The sequence below is a fragment of the Heterocephalus glaber genome, unplaced genomic scaffold (assembly GCF_053883595.1).
Source record: "Heterocephalus glaber isolate CG9 unplaced genomic scaffold, H.glaber_assembly_v1.0 deba00001442, whole genome shotgun sequence".
Lineage (NCBI taxonomy): Eukaryota > Metazoa > Chordata > Mammalia > Rodentia > Bathyergidae > Heterocephalus > Heterocephalus glaber.
This window is the reverse complement of record NW_028258296.1, coordinates 46,000,546-46,021,277: the sequence shown is the minus strand read 5'-3', so window position 1 is coordinate 46,021,277 and position 20,732 is coordinate 46,000,546. Positions and strand designations below refer to the sequence as shown.

At 40.2% G+C, this 20,732-nt stretch overlaps 2 protein-coding genes across 4 annotated transcripts; one reads left to right on the top strand and one right to left on the bottom strand.

Moving 5' to 3' along the window:
- Window positions 1–151: 151 nt before the first annotated feature.
- Atp5pb (ATP synthase peripheral stalk-membrane subunit b) lies at window positions 152–11,820 on the bottom strand. Of its 2 annotated transcripts, none has more exons than XM_004853716.4 (7): window positions 11,632–11,820; window positions 11,320–11,356; window positions 6,806–6,951; window positions 5,713–5,876; window positions 5,210–5,335; window positions 1,691–1,870; window positions 152–558 (listed from the first exon to the last, which is right to left on the bottom strand). In XM_004853716.4, the coding sequence occupies exons 1-7, from the start codon at window positions 11,669–11,671 to the stop codon at window positions 481–483; spliced, it is 771 nt and encodes a 256-aa protein (XP_004853773.1). In that variant the 5' UTR covers window positions 11,672–11,820; the 3' UTR covers window positions 152–480. The 2 variants fall into 2 exon arrangements, with proteins under 2 accessions (XP_004853773.1, XP_021121321.1); XM_021265662.2 differs by having other exon boundaries at window positions 11,596–11,779.
- Window positions 11,821–11,960: 140 nt separating this feature from the next.
- Window positions 11,961–20,385, top strand: Wdr77 (WD repeat domain 77). Of its 2 annotated transcripts, XM_004853717.3 has the most exons (10): window positions 11,961–12,162; window positions 12,409–12,594; window positions 13,142–13,283; window positions 13,574–13,623; window positions 16,628–16,698; window positions 16,813–16,867; window positions 17,313–17,384; window positions 18,011–18,119; window positions 18,612–18,680; window positions 19,287–20,385. In XM_004853717.3, exons 1-10 carry the CDS (start codon window positions 12,048–12,050, stop codon window positions 19,444–19,446), a joined length of 1,029 nt encoding a protein of 342 aa, XP_004853774.1. In that variant the 5' UTR covers window positions 11,961–12,047; the 3' UTR covers window positions 19,447–20,385. The 2 variants fall into 2 exon arrangements, with proteins under 2 accessions (XP_004853774.1, XP_021121320.1); XM_021265661.2 differs by lacking the exons at window positions 13,142–13,283; window positions 13,574–13,623.
- Window positions 20,386–20,732: the final 347 nt, after the last annotated feature.

The following is a 20,732-nucleotide window of genomic DNA, read 5'->3' as shown; positions in this document are numbered from 1 at the left end:
GCTTTGAATTTTCCATAACCTATCAGTTAGGTAGAAATAGCTCACCACAAAATGGTCTCATAAACATAAGAACTCAATGACATGACATTTTTTAGTTTTACTCAGGAGAAATGTTGAAATGTTATTTCAGAGAATTATGGAACTTGAAAAACCTTGTTTCAATTGTCCTTTATTGCAAGATCATAGAACTAATTACAAACTTAACCTATAACTTGGTAGTATTTAGTCAGGTAATAAGTTTTATTAAAAACAAATTGCTTATTCAAAAGTGATCACAGAACAACTCAAGATGCAGAGTAATGATGAGAAACATCGGACTGGCCAATAGATTTAATTCTCACTAAATGAAACCCCAAGCTTTTCTTTTTTAGTAAAAGTAAACTGTAATTTCAGTAGACAGCAATATGGGAAGTTTTTGTCACATAGACTAGCTTCCATTTAGTCAACTGTTTCTGCCTGTCTCAATTGGGATAGATACATTTACATAATGGGCTGTGCTTGAGCCTTCTTTGCAAGCAGCTTTAGATCTGCAATGCACTTGGCAATTGTCTCCTTTTCCTGCGATAAGGAAAGAAATCTGGTTAGACTTTTATATAATACTGAAGGATATATATACACCATAATTCTAAAGGCTACCTCCTACCAGGCCAGAACCTCAAGATGATTACTGGCTTAACATGGCTTAATATGTAAGACTACTAGATACCTTTGGAAGAAAAATTAATTGTTTAATAGAGAGAGATGGAATTACTTTAAAAGCAAATCCAGGGAGTTAAAATTCCCTGGCTCATAGCTTTTGTGGGTGAAATCTATAAAGAATTTGAAGCCAGTACTTCTATAACCATCTGTTCTTGCTGTTGGCTTATTTAGCTAATAGATCCTTGAAAAAAGATTAATCCAACAAAGATTAGTAATATAGAAATATTAAGAATGAACATAATTGTTAGTTTCTTTTCCATAATTTGTGGAATTTTCTAAGTTACCTAAATACATATATATTACTTTTATGTAAACAGTTTATTTTATTAAATAAAAACAATACATCCAGTTGTGATAAACCCTATTTTTCTAATTCTGAATAGATTATATAGAAAATGCTAAGAAATGTCTGAATAGGCTATGTACCTGGGACAGAAGAAACTAAGTCATAAATAAATGAAGAACAGAAAGATAGTTTAAGCAAATAAGAGAAAACATTCCTGTTTAAGACAAATTAAAGAAGTTGGAAAGAGGACACAGAATGCAGATCATGGGATTAGGAAATGAAGAGGCTTACTTTATGTTTTATATAGAAATAGCTGGGTTAGCACTACCCAAATGATGAAACATGAACACAGGCCAATGATTTTTCCACTGTTTTGACAAATGTGATGAGAAATTTTTTGTTAAATGGACTCTGAAGAAAAGAAAAGGGAAAGCAGCCGGGGATTTAGGTCAGTGGTTCCAGCACCTGCCTTGCAAGCGCAAGGTCCAGAGTTTGATCCCTGGTACCAAAAAAAAAGAAAAAAAGAAAAGGGAAAGCTTTCAGAGCATTTATGTAGTGTCTAAGATTACCAACATCCAAAAATAAACAAACCAGGGTCACCCTACTTCTAAGCTAAAGACCCTTAGCTATTCCTCCTTTAAAAGCATTAACAGATGCTTGTCAGACATACCAGTACAACTCTAAAAGCTATAAAACATTGTGTACCTGCTGTGCAGAGATGCTCTGCACCACTTGCTTCTCCACCCAGTTTATCATGTGCTCTTGTTCCTTTCGATGCATCACATTCTGCACAGAGATATGATAGTCCAGGCGATTCTTTACCTCCTTGTATACTCTATGTAGCCGTTCCCGGTAAGTAACCTCCAAGGCCATAGCAATATTATTCTGGGACAAAACAAGAAATGATGAATACTGCTTGCACTTTTAAAGGAATACTTTTTGTTCTGAGAACTTTCTCAGAATGTCCTACTTTTCTCTTGTATTTTATGTGAAATTCTTTTATTTCAGAAATAACAGGCACATAATAAAAAACTGTAACACCATGTGGTAAAAAAATGTACAAGTATAGGTATTAAGAAATATCTTCCCTAGCACCACTATAGGCTATCATTTTCCTGGATTTCTTGTATTCTCTGCCAGAGATGTGTAATAAACATAACAAGTACATGCATACATATATCTCTATTATGATATGCAAGCCCACCTCAATTTTAAGTTCTATTGAATTTCACTAAATTGGTGTTCTATAATTCATTTATCCAAGTTCTAGTAATAGATTTGGTTGCTTCCAATTTTTCTACTACAAACAATGGTCTATATATTGTATATTTATTTTTGCATTTGTGTGCAAATATTTGCTCAAATAATAACATTCTTGCCAGGGATTTAGCTCAGTGGTTTGGCCGCCTGCTGTGCAAGCACAAGGACCCGAGTTCAATCCCAGGTATCAAAAAAAAAAAAAAAATTCTTGTATGTGTTATCAATTCAATTAAATCTTTTTTTTTTTTTTCTCATCATTTTTCCTTTCCCTTCTTTCCTTTCCCCTGCCCCTCCCACTACCCCTACCCCTTTGGACTTTTCTTCCTATTTTGCATTATCGATTATTCATTCTAATCATTGGTACATTTTAGGCATACAATATAATGACATTCATCATTGGAAATTTGCACCTTTACATAGTCTCTCTTGGTTCTTATTTCTCACCCTTGCCCAGCCCTCCCTTCAACCCCTCCATTCCTCCCTATTTACAAAGATTTTGTTCCTATTTTTCCATTTTCTCATATTAATCCCATTCCCTTCTATCCTTTCCCCTAGCCCTCCCACTTCCTTCCCCTTTGCCCCTTTTCTTCCTATTTCACATTACCTATTACACATTTTAGTCCTTATTTACACTTTCAGTTTCTCACACCAGAGAAACTATTTGGTATTTATACACGAGACACTATTATATTCATTTTACAGAGAGGAAACTGAGGCAGAAGTTAAGGAACTTGTTCAGGTCTACCCAGCTAATAATAAACCATGAAGTGAAGATCTGAATACTGGGAGCTGAGCTACAAAGGCCATGCTCTTAAGGATCTCCACTTGGCTGACTGAAAGGCATTTCACACCAATGCAGACAAAACTGAAGGTTACAGCAACAAAGTATTCCAAGTGAACCTTCAAAACCTAAGTGAGATTATATTACTCCTGTTTACAGATACCTCTAAGATAGTGATAGTGAACTACAGCATGCAGGCTATTGTGTTTTTTAAGACAAAGATTTTTCTTTTTTGTTTTTTTGAGATAAGGTTACTCTATGCAGTTCAGGCTGGCCTTGAACTCGTGGTGATCCTCTTGCTTCAGCCTCCCAAGTGCTGAGATTTTAGGCATGTGTCAACATGCCCAGCTCAAAAGATGTTACAGTTCTCGCCATCACTGCTCTAAGGCTTTCCTTCCTACTTATCTTCTTTCCTTCCTTCTCTCCTTCCCTCCCTCTCTTTCTTTTTTGAGACCAGGTCTCACTATGTACTTCCTTTTATTTTCTTCCTCACACATTACACTTTAGCTGTTGGCCTCTTGACTTTTCCTTAATTATACCAATTAAACACATTTTTTTCTTCTGCCTGGAATATTATTTCCCCAGAAATCCAGTTTCTATCATCACTTCTTTCAAGGCTCTGCTCAGATATCACATGACCAGCCTTTTTTGACTGCCCTATAAAACAGCAACTCCCTCATCCTACAGTCTTTTGCTTTAACCACTTGTCTTTCCTAGCACTTACTGCCTACCCACTGACATTCACATCTCAACTATTCATTTTCTGTCCTTTGCCCAATGACTGGTTAGAAAGTAAACTCCATGAGGGCGGAAATTTTGTTTCTTTCTCTGCTATGTATTCTTAGCACCCAGCCTTGACCAAGTATCCGTAAAGGAAGAATTCAACAAATACCTATTAAATGATAAAAACATAAGTGACTTATCATCTGACTTACAAAAAAGCTACATGTTTTAATTTAGTTTTCAAAAAGCCAGAATTTACATACTTGTCTATGCTTGGGTGCATGCGTGTGCAGTATGCAGGAAGTACTGTCCAACTGTAACCTGAATATACACAGAAACTTTCAACATTTTCTGAGATTTTTAAACATTTACACATGTTCTTTATGAATCCTGTTTAAAAGAATGCAGATTTTTAGGTAGCCCCAGTAGAGTTTCTGATTCCATACATCATGGAATGAGTCTAAAAACCTACACCAACGCTGATGCATGAGGTTCTCAGATCACACTGAGAATAATGGCCTGGCCTGAATCCTTAATATTTCAAATAGTACTTAACTCTAAGCATCACATTTCTCATTTCATAGGCACTTCTATAGTATAAAATCTCAACGTGATAACATCTTTTAAATATTAAGCACAAAATACTGGACTGAAATAATGAAATACTTGTACATATTCCTGTTTTAGAATCTATGCTTTGAACATAAGAAGTTCTACTGCTATCTGAATTTGCTTTGTGAATGTAAGATATCTCATTTTGTAAATAAATATGCTAAGCAAGATTTTTTTATGCCAAGTGTGTATGAAATACAAAGTACAGCTGGGTGTGGTGGCCCACGCCTGTAATCCCAGCACTTGGGAGGTTGAGGTAGGAGGCCTGGGCTATATGAGTTCAAGGAGCCTGGACTACATAGTGAGACCTTGCCTCAAAAAACAAAAAAATACAGAGTTTATATTTCACCTTTGGATTTTCTGAGTACAGGCCATTATAAAATCAGTTATAACTTAATGACTTACTTTTATATGGATCCAAAATACTTTTTACAACTTCTAATATTTCGAATTTTAGAATATTCTTTTTCTGGGCCGGGGATTTAGCTCAGTGGTTCCGCTGCCTGCCTTGCAAGTGAAAGGTCCGGAGTTTGATCGCCAGTACCCCCCAAAAAAGAGAATATTCTTTTTCTACTTGAAAATGTCTAAAATGTTTAAATGTCTAAATAGCTTTAATTGCCAGTCTATTCTCACATCTGCTTTTTTTCTGAATAAAATATACCCAACCAAATTTAATCCTTCCTCATAAAGATTCTGATATTTCTTTGTTTTGCTTCTCTATTTTTCTTTTTGCAGTGCAGGAAACTAGTGAGCCCAGGGCCTTGGACCTCTACCATTTACCTACACCCTCAGCCCCTGATTTTTTCTTTTGAAAAAACACAAAATGAGTAGAAACTACTAAAACTTACCCTCTGGACATCAAAAAGGTAGTGGCGCTTCTGAGCAAGTGTCTGCTGTGATTTCTCCAAATCAATTGCATCCTGGATTTGTTTAATGGAAGCTTGCTTTGACTCTTCTAGTTGGGCAATTTTTTCCTGTAATTATATTAACAATAAAGGCCAGGGAAAACACCAAGAATAGCAAAAATAGATTCATTTATACTTCCTCTAAGTTATATTTCTTATTTGTGAAATACCTGCAAAGAAACACACACATTTGAAAGGACTATATGAATACTTACAAAGAACTGTCCATAGAAATACATAATATCTTCAATAAAACTATGGAAAAACTAAAGTCTAGTTGCCTTACAAAGACTTATCTCAAATTAGTAACTAACACAGACACTCAGTTATAAACTTGTAATTAGATTCCTGTATGTTCATTCTCTAACATTCATATCAAAACTGTCACTATGGCTTTGCTATTTCTGCTACCGTCTAAAATGGGAAACTAACTTTATGATTCTTACCTCATTGAGTTTATCAACAAATTCTGCAAAAGAGGCACCATATTTTTTAATTGCATAGACAATCAGTCCTATTACAGATATGGAAGAGATGGTCTCTGGGGTAATCACATAAATTTCTTTGGACAGAAAATATAAGATAAGCCCAGTTCCAAGCATGTAGGGTCCTAAAAGAAGAAAGAGTTATCTTATGAATGGATCTGCAATGCCTAAAAGGTGGAATATATAAAGACATTTGTACATCTATTTGAAGACAAAGTTAAATAATAATTTAAAATAACCAGATTCAAAGACAAAATATCAGACTGATAAGCAATATGGTAGAGTTGAAAGAACTAACATCCATATTCAAGGAAACTAGATCCTAACTCTACAACTTGTAAGAAATAGCAATCAAAATAATCTTTGAAATTAGTTTTCTCAAATGGTAACAGTATCTTCTTCACATAGTTGATGAAACTGAGAAATAATGTTTATAAAGTACTTACAATAGCTCAACAAACAGAACTACTCTACAAAGATGCCAGTTAACTTTCTGAAGTAACCTGTCCTGCAAAATATACTACTTATTAATTGGAAACACTGGATGGGACAAAATTTCTCTACTCCTCACCTACTTTTACTAAATAGCAAGCTGATGCAAGAAACAATGAAGAAACAACTATAAAGTAATACATATGTAAAAGGGAAGGATTAAATATCAGAATTCTCAACTTCTATAGGCCTTAATTATAATGCTTCAAATACACTTATATACTCTTTTTCTGTAATAGGTCATGAGTCCTGAAGACACAAAGCATGATTTAGGATTTAGAACACAAACATTTCTTTAGAATTTTCCTTTGTACTTCCTAAGACAGATAACCCCACCACATAATACCTGAAACAGTACGTGGCACTAAGCAGGTATACAAAAATTTGGTATATCAGAAGATGTAAACAATGCTATAAAATTAAGTTAAAATCCCAAAAGACAAGAACAACCAAGTCAACTGTTATATTGAATCACTTCCACAATTTCTTTTACAAAACAGCTGACCTGATTTTAGTGGCACTATCCAAATGTACTATTAAATAGAGACCAGGCAACACTCACCTGTTACACCAGTTTTAGGATAAAGGAACTGGAAGAATTCCTCAGGAATCAACCCAAGGCGAACTTTTCCGCCATATTCAGGAAGAGGTGGTAGAGGAGCAAGTCTTGGCTGCCCTGTGTGAAAGATCCTTGTTGCCTGCAAGACCCTACAGGTAGCAATTGTAGAAATTTAAGACCTTTTTTTCAAATAAAAGACAATGTATGAACAAATAGCAAAAGCAATGAATGGGGATGAGGATTCAGGCAGTTTCCCATGTCATAATGGGAAAAAAATGGACTAGGAAGTGGAAGGTTAGATGTGACAAGGGCAATGACTTAATCACTCTCAAAGCCATATATAATCTACCCACTCTCGTCTATAAATCTTATAGATGATCTATCTAGCATTTTGTTTATTAATAGCACTTAAATATATGGACCTTGCAGCCAGATTCTCTGGGTTAAAATCCTAGACCTGCCACTTAAACTTTTATAATCTCAGATTTCTCTATGTAAAATGGGAATACACCATATTACTTTGTAGGGTTGCTGTAAGGATTGAGTTAATATATGTGAAGTGCTTTTAGAATAGTGCTTGGCATATAAAATTCTATGTTAAGTAGTTAGCTATCGCATGCCTGCTGTGTTGTAAGGTTTTTATGTCAAGAACTTTTAGGCTCTTTTCACTATTCAGACTCAGTCCACACTGAACTGTCCTTCCAGGTTTCAGGGAGCCCACAAAGGGGCTGGAAGTGACTGCTCTGGGATGGGCCCTTTCTAGGGAAGGAGAAGGGTCTGGTCTGGAAGAGATCATCCCAGCAAAGAAGAGAAGCAATGATGAGTTGTGAGTTTCAGACTACGATGTCTGGCAAGAGCTGGGCCCGGTGGCTCCTAGGAATCCTGCTGTCTAACCTGGTATCAGGAGGCTCCTCTGGGACAACCCGATACTCAACACCACCAATACCCTGTTGTGGGTTCAAATCACCTCGCACAGAGGCTTTCATTGGGCTGTAGTGCACAGCATGCTGATCATCTGGATGATCAAGCTGAACCTTACTCTGTAGACCACACCACCTTCTATTTCATTGTCTCCCTGGCCCTGATTGACATTGCACTTGAGGTGCTATTTATACCACTGGCCATTGTCCTTAGCCTGAACATCCCAATATATTTCTACAACTGCCTTTTTATGTGCTATGTGCTGCTGATCTTCACCCATGCCTTTATCATGTCCTCTCTGGTCACTGCTGTGAGCTACATCCTCAACCTCATGTTTATCTTTTGAATATTATTAATGCTTTTTACTATATCAGCTATCTGAAGCTTTAGAATTTGAAAGTCATGCTCAACATTTCTTCACTTACAGGTTTCTCAGCCTCAGCACTAGACATTCTGGACTTGGCAATTCTTTGTTATAGAAGGTTGTTCTATGCATTTAAGCAGTATCCCTGTGACCTTTATACAGTAGATACCAACAGCACCCTGCTTCTCTGTGATAACAACCAAAAGTGTTTCTAGACACTGACAAATGTTAACCGAGGGACAAAACTGACCAGGTTGAAAAATCATGATTTAAATCATAGCACTAGAGAATTCACTGATGCAAATCCTCTCCTCATCTGGCTTGGTTGAAACTTTTACTGTGGCTTTCTTACTCATCTATCAATCCAAAACTTGATCTCTCTGCTTCTTGTCAAATACCCCTTAAACCTAGCCTCTTTGCATTATTATCAATCTTTCTAAAAATGTAAATTTGACTTGATAATTCTTTAATAGGCTCTCTTCTGCCTACAGAAAACAAATTACTTAACATAGCATACTTAGCTCAATACCCATTACATTTTATGACCTCCTCTTCTTTCATTCTACCTTCACCCATACAGAACCGCTTGTTTCTCAAAAACAAAAACTTGCCTTATGCTGGTCGTTCTGCCTAGTATGCCTTTTAGTTAATGACTGCCAAATCAAATCAAGCTTTAGAACATCTCAGGCATGTCTTTTATAAAGGTGTCCTCAATTCTGGGCTAACATGCATTCACTTAAGTGAACAAAATACTTGACTTTTTACTTATGCTAGGCACTGGGAACCTCATGAGGGTTGTGAGAAGTGTATGTCCACACAAAATTTCAGATGCTGTAAATGCTATGAATAACAAAAGAGCAAGGGAACAAGGAGGCCTCTTGGTAGGTTAGATGACATTTGAGTCAATGACTTGGAACAAGTGTAAAAATCCTTAGGCAAGAATGAACTTGGCAGTTTGCAGAGGTACAGCAAGGCCAGTGTAACAGAAAAATGAGCTAAAAAGAGAATAGAAGGAAATGGTCAAGAGGTAGGATGGGATCAGTTCATGTTGGGTTGTCAGGGTTATGCTGTTCGGAATTTTTTCAAGAGGAATGGGGGCTCTGAAGGTTGGAGGTGGAGACTGACTTAATTCCTCTGGTTACTGTGAAAATGTGCTCTGCTGTGATAAGAATAGGGATACAAGACTAGTTAAGAAGCCACTGAAACAGCCTAGGTGAAAGATGATGATGGTTTATATTTCAGTAGTAGTGGTAGTGGAAATGGTTAGAATCAAAATCTGTAGAAATAGCCTTCCTGATGTCCTGGAGATGGAGTATAAAGAAGATCAAGCACATTCCTTATATCTACTGTATATCGTTAGACCCTTTATTATTCTTACTCATTTTTTTCTGGTATTGGGTATCAAACTCAGGACCTTGCACTAGCCAGGCAGGCATGGCCGCACTGAGCTACATCCCTGGCTTTTTACTCATTTTTAAATGTTTGTATGGAGTCTTTTTTCTCTGATAAGTTGGAAGCTGCCAATTATAGTGTCATTTTACTGTATACACAAGTCAAGTACATATAAATTATAGCTATTTTTCAAGGTATAGGGTAATTAAGTTTTAGGGCTAAATTTGGAATTAAAAAAAGAAATCTCAAAGAAAAATGACATGTTTTATAAAATAATTTTATCAGCTGCTAATATGTACTAAGTCAGTGGTGGTGAACCTATGACATGTATGTTGTTTTTCTTTTAAGACGAAAGATGTTAATGTATGAGTGGCTTTTTCTAAACGAAAACCTCACTGTTCAGGTTTAATTGCAGTACTGGCACTTTGCAATAAATGAGTGAGTTTTGGGTTGCAGTTTGGGCACTCAGTCTCTAAGAGTCACCAACACTGTACTAAGCATATACTATGTATCGAGTGCTGTTTTTTATTTTTTTCCTACAGGAATTGTATTTCTTAATTCTGATAACCCATAACATACTATTGTAGGAGATAGTTTATTTAGTTAGCTCATGAGTGAGGCAGCTAGCTAGTGGAAGGGCCTGAGATAGACCGACAGTGACCAGCCATACTCATAAAAATTAAGGATAGTGAGGGCTGGGGATTTAGCTCAGTGGTTCCAGCAGTGCCTGCCTTGCAAGCACAACATCCTGAGTTCGATCCCCTGTACCAAAAAAAAAAGGATAGTGAACTAGGACTTTGGACAAAGAATGAATTTTTTCAGGCAGCATGGAATGCAGCCATTCCCTACTAAGATCCTGAATTTTGAGAAAGTTATAAGGCAGATTAACCCGTTTCTTCTGAGATCCCAGTTTACAGTAAACGCTGAATGAAAGAGCTGGACTAGAGAGCCTGAGTCCCAATTGATCATTCTCAATCCACAGAGTCACTTGTGATAGGTGACCACTAAACAGTTATGCAATTCCTGTACCCTACTTGCCTGTAAGTAATTCTAGATTGCAAGGTCATGTGGCAACCCATTCAGGACCCTTCCTGTCAGTCTCTCTGGAACTACTCCTATTCCCCAATAAACCCTTTCTACTCTTAACCTTCTTTGTCTTTTGGAACTCATTCTTCCATTTCAGGGACACGAACTCAGCACATCTGACATCTAGTAGATCGGGAGTTGTATTTTCTCCTACATCACTGTCATCTATTTTGCAGATGAGAAAAATGAGGTCACACAGCTAGTAAGGAGTCAGGTATATCTTGTCCCACGTTTGGAAACCTCACTCTAAACCACTACTCTACAGCTGATTCTATGCCTAGATCGAGTTTGCGCTCCATGATAGCAGGCACTCAGCCTTACTAGTCATTATATTCTTGGCTATGAGAGTGGTAAGAAAAATATTTCCAGAAACAATAAATGATTTCAGCAGGAAAAAGTAGGAATCCATGAGACATTGGAACAACATGCTTTACTGTTTTAATTTAACAAAACCTTTAGTATACAACCTAGTAATTGGCTGTTGCAGCTATGTGTAGCTGAAGGTCACGGGGCGGGGGTGGGGCTTAGAAGACATCAAAGACAGTTTCTAGTTTAGTAGTGCACTTCACTTATCCCCTTACATTTTTGTCATTCGGGGTTATGAGGACGCTCAAGGCAGTTACAGGAATAAGTGAGGCTTTAAACGTACCAAAATTATGAAGAAAGGTAACTTCTAACCTAAGGCTAAGAGTAGCCAATGAAGGAATGAAACAAGGTGAAAAACCAAAGGGAGTATTGCACTCCTTACACTTACCCTGGTCCTAGGAGGGCTACGTTCTTCAGAGAAGGGGCTGCAGATGTACAACGGGCAGGTCAGCAAAGTCAAAGTAAAATCTAGTCTGTCCCTTCCTCTGTCGCCGCGGAGGCCGACCCCTAATGCCACACTCCACTCTTTCCCATCTCCCTAGATCCCACGACGTCTCCAGACGTACTGATCATTCCCCACACTCAGAGTCAATTGTCACTGGGCCTTTCTGCACCCGCTTCCCCCCAACCCCCGTACCCCCTAGATTTGCTTCTTTCCAATCACCTTCATGGCCTGCAGGGCAGGGTTTACACCACTCACCCGCTGTAGCGGCAGCAGAAAATACCACCCGGGACAGCATAGTCAACAAAGGTCCAGGAGGCAGTTCTAGCGTCCCTGTGACCCCGACCGGTGACTCTGGTCAGGGGTAAGAGCAAGATGGCCGTTGGCAAATCTCGCGAAAAGAGAACTTCGTCCTATCCCTTCCCTTCAGTTTTAGACTGGAGAGTTTTTTTTTTTTCTTCTCGCGAGAAGAGGTACAGAGCGCCGAAAACTTGTCGAAGGTGGCCTGCAGACCGGAAACAGGTTGGAAGCGTAGCAGAAATTCTCGCGAGAAATAGTTACCGTTGCCTCCAGAGAGGGGCGGAGGCTCAGAGGTGTACCTCGTGGGAACGGCCCCTGGAGCTGAATCGGGCCGGCCTCCAGTTTGAGATTAGGTGGGATTTGGAACCGTGGAGATGCGGAAGGAAACTCCGCCTCCCCAAGTGCCCCCAGCAGCCCGCGAATGGAACCTTCCTCCTAATGCACCCGCCTGTATGGAACGGCAGCTGGAGGCTGCGCGGTACCGGTCTGGTGAGCCGAGATCCCCTGCCTGGTAGTTCCCTGGCCTGACCCCGGGGCGCCCCTCCCCAGGAGTGACCCTCTAGCCCACCTTGAGCCACGTGCCTTTCTGACCCCTGCCTCGCGTCGCCGAGCTCCCAGAACCCTGCCCCTTATCCCTGAGCTCAGATCCAGACCCGGCCCGCGGGCTGTTTGGTGCGGTCACCATAGAGACGAGCTCCTCCACTTCCCGCGCTGACAGCTTGTACCCTCTCGTAGATGGGGCGCTTCTGCTCGGCGCCTCCAGCCTTAGTGGCCGCTGCTGGGCCGGCTCCCTCTGGCTTTTCAAGGACCCATGTGCTGCTCCCAATGAAGGCTTCTGCTCCGCTGGAGTCCAGACGGAGGCCGGAGTGGCTGACCTCACTTGGGTGGGGGACAGAGGTATTCTAGTGGCCTCTGATTCAGGTGAGTCACTTTCCTCTCCCCTCCACGCCCCCCTCCGTAGAATGGAGACTTGGTTACAGGTCGGACTGGACTCAGTCTTTAATATCTCACAATCAGTGCTTGGAGGAGCTGAGAGTATTGTCGAGTAGTTCCACAATTGTTTATTAGTGCCTGAATAATTGGAAAGGGTCACTGGATTGTGTGGACTCAGATGATTGTGGAGACTTCATCCTTGTTGCCTGGGAACTGATTTTCTAGTATTTTCTTGTTGGAAGCAGAAAAATTGATTTTCTAGGTTGTTTCATCTTTCCCTGCCTTCTTAAAGGAGCTTCCCCCCACATAATTGTCTAGGCTGTATTATTAGGAATACAGTAAGGCTGCATAAAACCAAATGGCCTAGAAGTTAGCTAAATCCCCTAATGATGTGTGTTTTCCTCTTATAGGAATAACTTACTTTGTTAGTTTAGTGACAAGGGTTGCGTGAGTTTTAGAAGTGAATTATTGTCTTGGTATAATCTAAGCTCATGTTTCTCTTATTCCCTCACCTTGCCCACTTCATCCTCAACAGGTGCTGTTGAATTGTGGGAGCTGGATGAGAATGAGACACTTATTGTCAGCAAGTTCTGCAAGTATGAGCATGATGACATTGTGTCTACAGTCAGTGTCCTGAGCTCTGGCACACAAGCTATCAGTGGTAGCAAAGACTTCTGGTAGGACCCTCTTCTCATCACTTCTGTCTCTAGACTTCCTTTGGTTCTTACTATCCTGTTAACTTCATTAAGTGGCATTTAAGGCTTATTATAAGCACCCAGTGCTCAATTATAGCATGTCTGTTGGATTGCCTTAGAGATTTGGCAATTCCTTGTAAATAGACCATAGCAGCAGTCCAGGAGGCAGTGACATGGGACATGCTGGTTAAAGGATGTTCTTATATGAACACATTTTTGTTGTTAGTGTAGGCCAAGATTAAGTCTGTTTCCTGTTTCTTTTTGCTTCTTAGCATCAAGATTTGGGACCTTGCTCAGCAGGTGATACTGAACTCATACCGAGGTTAGTATTCCTTTCTCTTTAGTCCTGGCCTTAGCTATCTTGTTTTAATTCTCTTTGGGCTCTTTAAACTTAGGAGGTTAGGAGCAGCAGTTCCATGTTCTGCCTGGAGGTTTTTTGTCTTTGTTTTTCTGGGAACTGTAGTCAGGTTCCAAAATCCACCCCTTCCCCTTGTCTCAGTTTATTTCTCTTGATGGTCTCCTACCTTCTTGGCTGTATAAGACTTATACGTTCCATCTTCTTCCACCCCTGCTTCCTCACTGTAAGTTGGTCACCAACTTCTTTTGAGTTTTCTATTTTGTCAGTCACCTTCTTGTCCATTTCTAAGGCCTCACTTTTTCAGGCTTTACCTCTCACATATGTGGCACTCATCTCTCCTATAATTTCTGACTCTTTTGGTCCTTCATTGGTTTCTTGTGATCTGCAGATTGAAATTCTATTCTCTTGTCACAGCATTCAAGCCATTTTACTGTTATTTTGTACTGTAATAGCTTTCCCCAGGTTCAGTATATCCTTGACCTTCTCAAAGTTAAGTCCTGAGATGGTCAATAAACTTTTGAGGTTTTGAGTGTTCACCTCTACTAAGTAAATGTCTACAGTGGTACCTCGGTTCATGAATTTAATTCTACAATTCTGTTTGTGAACCGAATTGAATGAGAACTGAATCAAATTTCCCTATAAGGTCAACATTGAATTTAACCTTTGAATTTGGTTTGGTTCTCGTCCAATTTGATTTGTAACCAGAATCATAGAAAGAATTAAGTTTATGAACTGAAGTACCACAGTATTTCTCAAGATTGATGTGGTGCATACCTGTAATCCCAGCGCGTAGGAGGCTGAGGCAGGAGGATCTTGAGTTAGAGGCCAGCTTGTGGTATATATACAGTGAAACCTTGTGTCAAAAAAACAAAAAAGGAAAAAGGTCTGTTTTTCTGCGGTGTACCATCATTCTCTTCAAAGTTCTTTGTGTTTGCCTCCATTAACAGTGTTAAGAGTTTATTTTGGTAGCAACTCTTCATGAGGATAATGACTAGAGTTTTGTTGTTGAACCTAGGGCCTTTGCACTGCGCTATATCCCTAGCCCTTTATATTTCTTTCATTTTGAGATAGGGTCTTGCTAAGTTGTCCAAGCTAGCTGGAACTCCTGATCCTCCTGCCTCAGCCTCCCAGAGTTTTGGGAATACAGGCATGCACCACCAAACCTGGCTGGCTAGAGCTTTAATGAGTGGGTAGCTATGCAATTGATATGTTGGGTGATCATTATGGTTTTCTTAATAGCTAAGTGCTTTTCCCTACTGTTTCTAATTTCAAAGCGCATGACTCAGTTTGTGCCAGAACAAAATAAAAATATACACATATTCTGGACCTTCAGGGGTACTTGCAAATTGTCGAACAATAATATTAAAATGTCAGTGTCCAAGGTCTATTATACTTGCCTTTTCTTTGTTAGACATTGACTTTCCTAACTAAAGATTACTATACTTGATCTTAGCCAAAAGGCCGAGAAGCGATTCTAACTAAAGATTAGTTATCTTTTTCAGCATTTCCCCATTCAGCCTTCTTCATTAGTTCTTTGTGTTTGTGCCTTCTTCCCTATACTGAATTCCAAATCCTTTAAGGATGGAGGAACTGTATGTTCTTCATCTTTTATATACTGTCATGGTGCTTGTCTCAGAGCTTTATTATATCAAGTGAGCAATAAGTTTTCTTCTCTGACTTACTGACCTTTGGGCTTTCCATAGATTCTAGGGCTAAGAAAGAAGTATGGAAAGTGATTCAGTCCTCAGGGCAGGGCAGGAGCACATTCAAATTATCTTGGAAAGTCTGGTTAGAGATGGTTTTTACAGCTTGTACTTAATGTGTAGCAGTGATCTTCAAACTTATTTACATGTAGGCCTTTTAAAAGAATTTGAAAGCTATAGGCCCCTCATTTTTAAATTGCTGTCCAAAAGATTTTAAATTTAAATAGTCCCAAAGGTAATTTCTGGCATGTCATTTATTGTATACTTAATACAAGGATATGTTTGTCAAAATTTTGGATTAGCAAAATAAGTGTTATTTATTCAAAATGTCTACCAAATAGCAAAAAGCAATTTGCATTGTTAAGGCAGTTGGCTAAGTTAAACTTTACTTTCTGTCAGAAAAAAGTTTGAATTCACTTGTAAATTCAGGTCAACTTGTTAGATGTGTTCTTATGACAACTTTCTATCAATTTTTATTTCTCATTATTAAAAATACATAAATCATAAAGCTAGGCTTTTGTTTTTGATGTAACTCAAACAAGATCAATCCCCTCCACTGAATTTTACCCAGGTACTCGTTTCTTTGTCCTTTGGCTTTTAGGGATGATCTCCTTTTGTCCCTTAGTTTGGACCCTTAGATTCTTATATACCTGAGCATTGTGGCATGGGAAGATTTGGGCTATTGTATGAAGTAGAAGATGGGTGGTTATGAAAGGAGAGGCAGAGCAGTTTTAGGAAAGAGAATGTTAGAGAAATCTACTTGCTTAAAACTCTCAGTGCCAAGAAGTCCCTCAGAAGTTTTTGTGTACTACTTGCAGATATGTGTACTGTAGTATGAAAACTATTCTTCTAGAATATTATGTAACCCTTGTGTCTAGTATATCTTTTTTTTTGTGTGTGTGTGTGGTACTGGGGATTGAACTCAGGACTTTGCGCCTGCAAGGCAGGTGCGGTGCCACTGAGCTAAATCCCCAGCCCTGCATCTAGTATATCTTAACTGCAAATTCCTTCACTATTCCCAACCTTCTAATTTCTCCTTCATTGTCTTTACTAATTCCTTTCTCCCAAGCTTTTTCAGATTTTATGGCTCTGTCAACCTTTCCTCTTAGATTTCCATAATTCACAGCCCCTCAAAGAATTTATTAAATTGCATCATGGAACCAGGCCTGCTTCTCACCCCCTTTCTCCTGGTCCTTGATTTTCTATCTAGGTTGGCCTTGTAATATCCTCAGCCTCCCCTCCATTGTATTTCTTTCTCGTTACAGCTCATGCGGGACAGGTTACCTGTGTTGCTGCCTCTCCCCACAAGGACTCTGTATTTCTTTCATGTAGTGAGGTGAGATACAGCTTCTTCCTCAATCACACTTGGAACCTATAGGCCAGAATTCCTGATTTGGAGACCTGCCATCAGCGGCTCCTTTGGATTGCCTTTTTCTGTTCTTCCTTTTAGGACAATAGAATTTTGCTGTGGGATACCCGATGTCCCAAGCCGGCATCACAGATGAGTGAGTCTGACAGCCAGTGGCTTTCAGGGAGGGTGGTACTAGGAATCCCCTGGCAGAGGCTTTCTTTGGCCAAAGTCAAAGCAGAGTGGCCAGATCCCCAGTCACTGACATAGTGACATAATCTTTCCCCCTGAAGCTCTGCTAACCCCGTTCTGTGCAGTGAGTACTGAAAGGAAGGGCTGGTTCCTGGGTTGGCACTTTGTTTTGTAAAGCAGGGAAAAGGGTTGGAATTGTTCTCATGCACTGTGCTTGAAACTTGCCTATGATTTGTGCCTAGAAGGGCAGAGGCTGATGGATAAATGTAGTTATGAGGTTCAAGCATGTGGACACGACTGCCTTTACAGAGTTTGGGGAGCTGAGTAAAGGTGTACCCTGGGTTTAGATTGACATCATTTGAAAAACTACTCCTGGTTTTTGTTTCAAATCTCCCTTTTCTCCTTTGTAGGCTGCAGTGCCTCTGGCTACCTTCCTACCTCCCTGGCTTGGCATCCTCATCAAAGTGAAGTCTTTGTCTTTGGTAAGGCAGCATATGTTAGGTTGCATATTGACTCTAGGAAGAGGGAGGATGAGAAAGAACAAACTCCATGGTGTACATGTTCTTGCTACACAATCTCGTCAGCACAATTGAGCACTAGATGAATTATGCTAGTTTTAGTTTAGCTTTGGTGAACTTGATGGTTTTTTTTCTCAGTGTATATGATTCCTGGTTGTTCCAGCTTCCCTGTTCTGAGCATGGCTTAGCTAGAAGTCAGCCACAAAGTGAGTGGTTTGTTACATGTAGAACTCTGGTCTACTTTGGGTAGATGTGGTACATAGTGGTAAAGAGGCTTTGCCCATAGTAACAGTTTGTGGTTAAAATCAGTACTACTTCATTAATTTTCTTCCTTTTTTTTTTGGCACTGGGAATCAAACTCAGGACCTTGCACTTGCGAGGCAGGCGCAATGCCACTGAGCTAAATCCCCAGCCCAACTTCATTCATTTTTATAGCTACCCAGTGACTTATTGTTCCTACTTTGCAAAAGAGGAAACTACTCAGTGATTAATTTGTCCGAGCTGAGGAAACTAGGATTCAAATCTAGGTTTGGCTAACACCAAAGCCCATGATCTTAACCACTGGGCCATGCTCTTTTTCTTTTCTACAGGTAATGAGAATGGGGCTGTGTCCCTTGTGGATATGAAGAATGCAAACTGTGCCCTCAGTTCAGCTGTGCACACCCAGTGTGTCAACAGGCTGGTGTTCTCCCCACACAGGTAGTTCTTTGTCAGCAGGCCCCTGCAGATATGAGTGGGCACAGTGAGGGGCATGCATATGTTGGCAAAGGATTAGTTGATCAAGTTTGTTCCTTAAGGCAGGCAGGCATTGCCCTAGTTGAGGTTTCTGAGCATCAGGGTTCTCTTGAGACTAGTCTTTGGTTGGGTTGTATGGTCAGTATGAAGATAGAGGAAATGATTCATTCCTGCTCAGCACCCAAAATGATTAATATTGTGGGCTTTAGGGGTGTGTAGTTGGGAGAGCCTGTGTCCCTGGGTTACTGCTAAAGCAATAGAGAGGGCCCAGATGAGGTGATTAGTTGCTAGCGGGCTTTGCTCCATTTCATATTTCCTTGGAACTTGTAACTCAAAGTGGGGATCAGACTGCCGTCTCCTCTGGGTGTGTTTGCAGTGGGGTTGGGGTGGCCCCAGTCAGTTTTTGTCCTGGAATCCATGGACTTTACTCTTCATATCATCTCTGCCTTGTCCTAGTGTTCCCTTCCTGGCCTCCCTCAGTGAAGACTGCTCCCTGGCTGTGCTGGACTCGAGCCTTTCTGAGGTGTAAGTATGAAGTGAAATCCTATGGTCAGGAATCAGGGAGGGAGCAGCGGATGAACAGATTCTTTTTTTTTCTCTGAGAGAAGAGGGAGAATTCTCCATCTGTATCTGAGAGGACTGGGGACTAGAAGCAGGCAGGCTCCTCCCTGTACCCAGGGCTGATTTACAACCAGCTATATCCCTGGTAGAGGAGGCCTGTTGGGGGGTGGGTGGAACTTCTGAGTCTAGTGTTCCAGCCCTCTCCTACAATAGGGCAGCCTACATTTGTCATACAGAGAATCATGTATATGAAATGCAACCTGCTATAAGGTAAAAGGCATGGAGTAGAAGATCTTATACTTTCTTCTGTGCCATAATTTGCTGCCTAGCTCTGGCCCACATCACTACCTTATTCTGGCCAGCATTTCTTCATCTGTGAAAATGGAGGACTGGATTGGATGACTGATGACGTGAATGACTACACTACCCTTCTGGCGATGAGGGCATAAGATGATGAAACGTGTACACATCAAAATAGTGTGCTGTGGATTTGTTGGGTGTCTTTCCTCTTACATCTTTTTGTTCTTGTCTTTATCATGCCCTAGAATTTTATTTTTTCTTCTGTTCTAGGTTTAGAAGCCGAGCCCACAGAGACTTTGTGAGAGATGCTACTTGGTCCCCACTCAATAACTCCCTCCTTACCACGGTGGGCTGGGACCATCAAGTCATCCACCATATTGTGCCCACAGAACCTCTCCCAGACCTCAGATGTGAGAGTGCTGCTGAGTAGATTGTATTTAAGAAAAAGGCAAACCCCCATGCGATTCACTCCTTTGTTCCTGCCTCAGCTTGTGAGACAACACAGGAGATTTGTGTAGTGTGTCGATACACTAGATCTGTAAAGTTCATAGGCATTGTATTTCAGCCTGAAGGAAGCTGGATTCTGGGATCCTATAGTTGAAGGAAGGAAAAACTTTCTTGAAAATGGGTAGTTGTATATATGTATCTGAGTGTATTTGTAGATCTATAGGTTTTTGGGAGGAGGATGAAAATTATCCTCAGTTTTCCCAAACATCCCCCTACACCCCCTGCCTCCAAATTGACAGTTTTATGCTTCCCATGTAGCTGTGGGGAATTGGCTGTGTCTGGGCAGAGTATGGGATCTGAACATCCTTGAGTTCTTGGAAAGAGCTCTTCTGCTATTTGTAGAGACAGGGGCAACTTACTGTTTTATAAAGCTTAATTCAACATTATGGGAACTAATTCCATGCACAAGAGCCCAACCCAGCTACTTTGAAGGAGAGGCAAGATACACTCACCAAAGTTTTGCACAACTACTTGCCATTAAACTGAATCAGAAATCTATTTTCTGGCTGCAGTTTGGCTAGTACTTATGTAATGCCTACTTCTCTGCCCCCCATGGCATTGTGTATATGAGAGATGAGTGCTTTTCTGTCATAGATTCCACAGCAGAAAGTTAGGGATGACGGAGAGCTTAAAGGCTTTTCAGTGAAGTTAGAAACTGACATGGACTGTTACAGAGAAATCGTTGTCACTTTTCCTACCCAAAACCAGCCTGGAATCTGACCTGCTTCTGGCCCTCTTTATCTGGACATAGGAAGTCTGAATGCTGTATTTGTGGACTCCTAAGATGTTGAAATCCAGCATCAGGAAAAAAATGAAATACTGGTTGGTGAAATAAAGAGTTTATGTGTTTGTCTTTTTTGAAGTCTGTGTTATGTGTGGTTAGACATAGTGTATTTTACTTATGTGGGCCAGGGTTTTAGTCTGTTTTGTCTTGCTTTTTGAGATAGTGTCTCACTGTGTAGTTCAGATTGGCCTTGAACTCACAGCAAGCCTTAAGCCACAGCCTCCCAAGTGCTGGGGTACAGGTGTGCGCGCCACTTCTGGCCAGGGTATCGAGTTTTATAGCCTATAGTGTTTTCTATGCTTCCCCAGTTCCCAGAGTAGCTAGTTGGAATGTTTTATTTTCTCAGTTGCAATGGCCACTGCCAGTTAGAAGTCATGAATGAGTTACTGATTGTGTTGAAAGTAAATATAATCAGTTATATACTT

Coding starts and splice junctions, on each gene's coding strand:
- Atp5pb (XM_021265662.2), bottom strand. CDS start 11,671: ATGCTGTCCCGGGTGGTATTTTCTGCTGCCGCTACAGCGGGTGAGTGG. Junction 1,871..5,209: donor ACCTTTTTGATGTCCAGAGG/GTAAGTTTTAGT, acceptor GTTTTGTCCCAG/AATAATATTGCTATGGCCTT. Junction 559..1,690: donor AGAGCATCTCTGCACAGCAG/GTACACAATGTT, acceptor TCCTTATCGCAG/GAAAAGGAGACAATTGCCAA.
- Wdr77 (XM_004853717.3), top strand. CDS start 12,048: ATGCGGAAGGAAACTCCGCCTCCCCAAGTGCCCCCAGCAGCCCGCGAA. Junction 16,699..16,812: donor TATTTCTTTCATGTAGTGAG/GTGAGATACAGC, acceptor TCTTCCTTTTAG/GACAATAGAATTTTGCTGTG. Junction 16,868..17,312: donor CAAGCCGGCATCACAGATGA/GTGAGTCTGACA, acceptor TCTCCTTTGTAG/GCTGCAGTGCCTCTGGCTAC.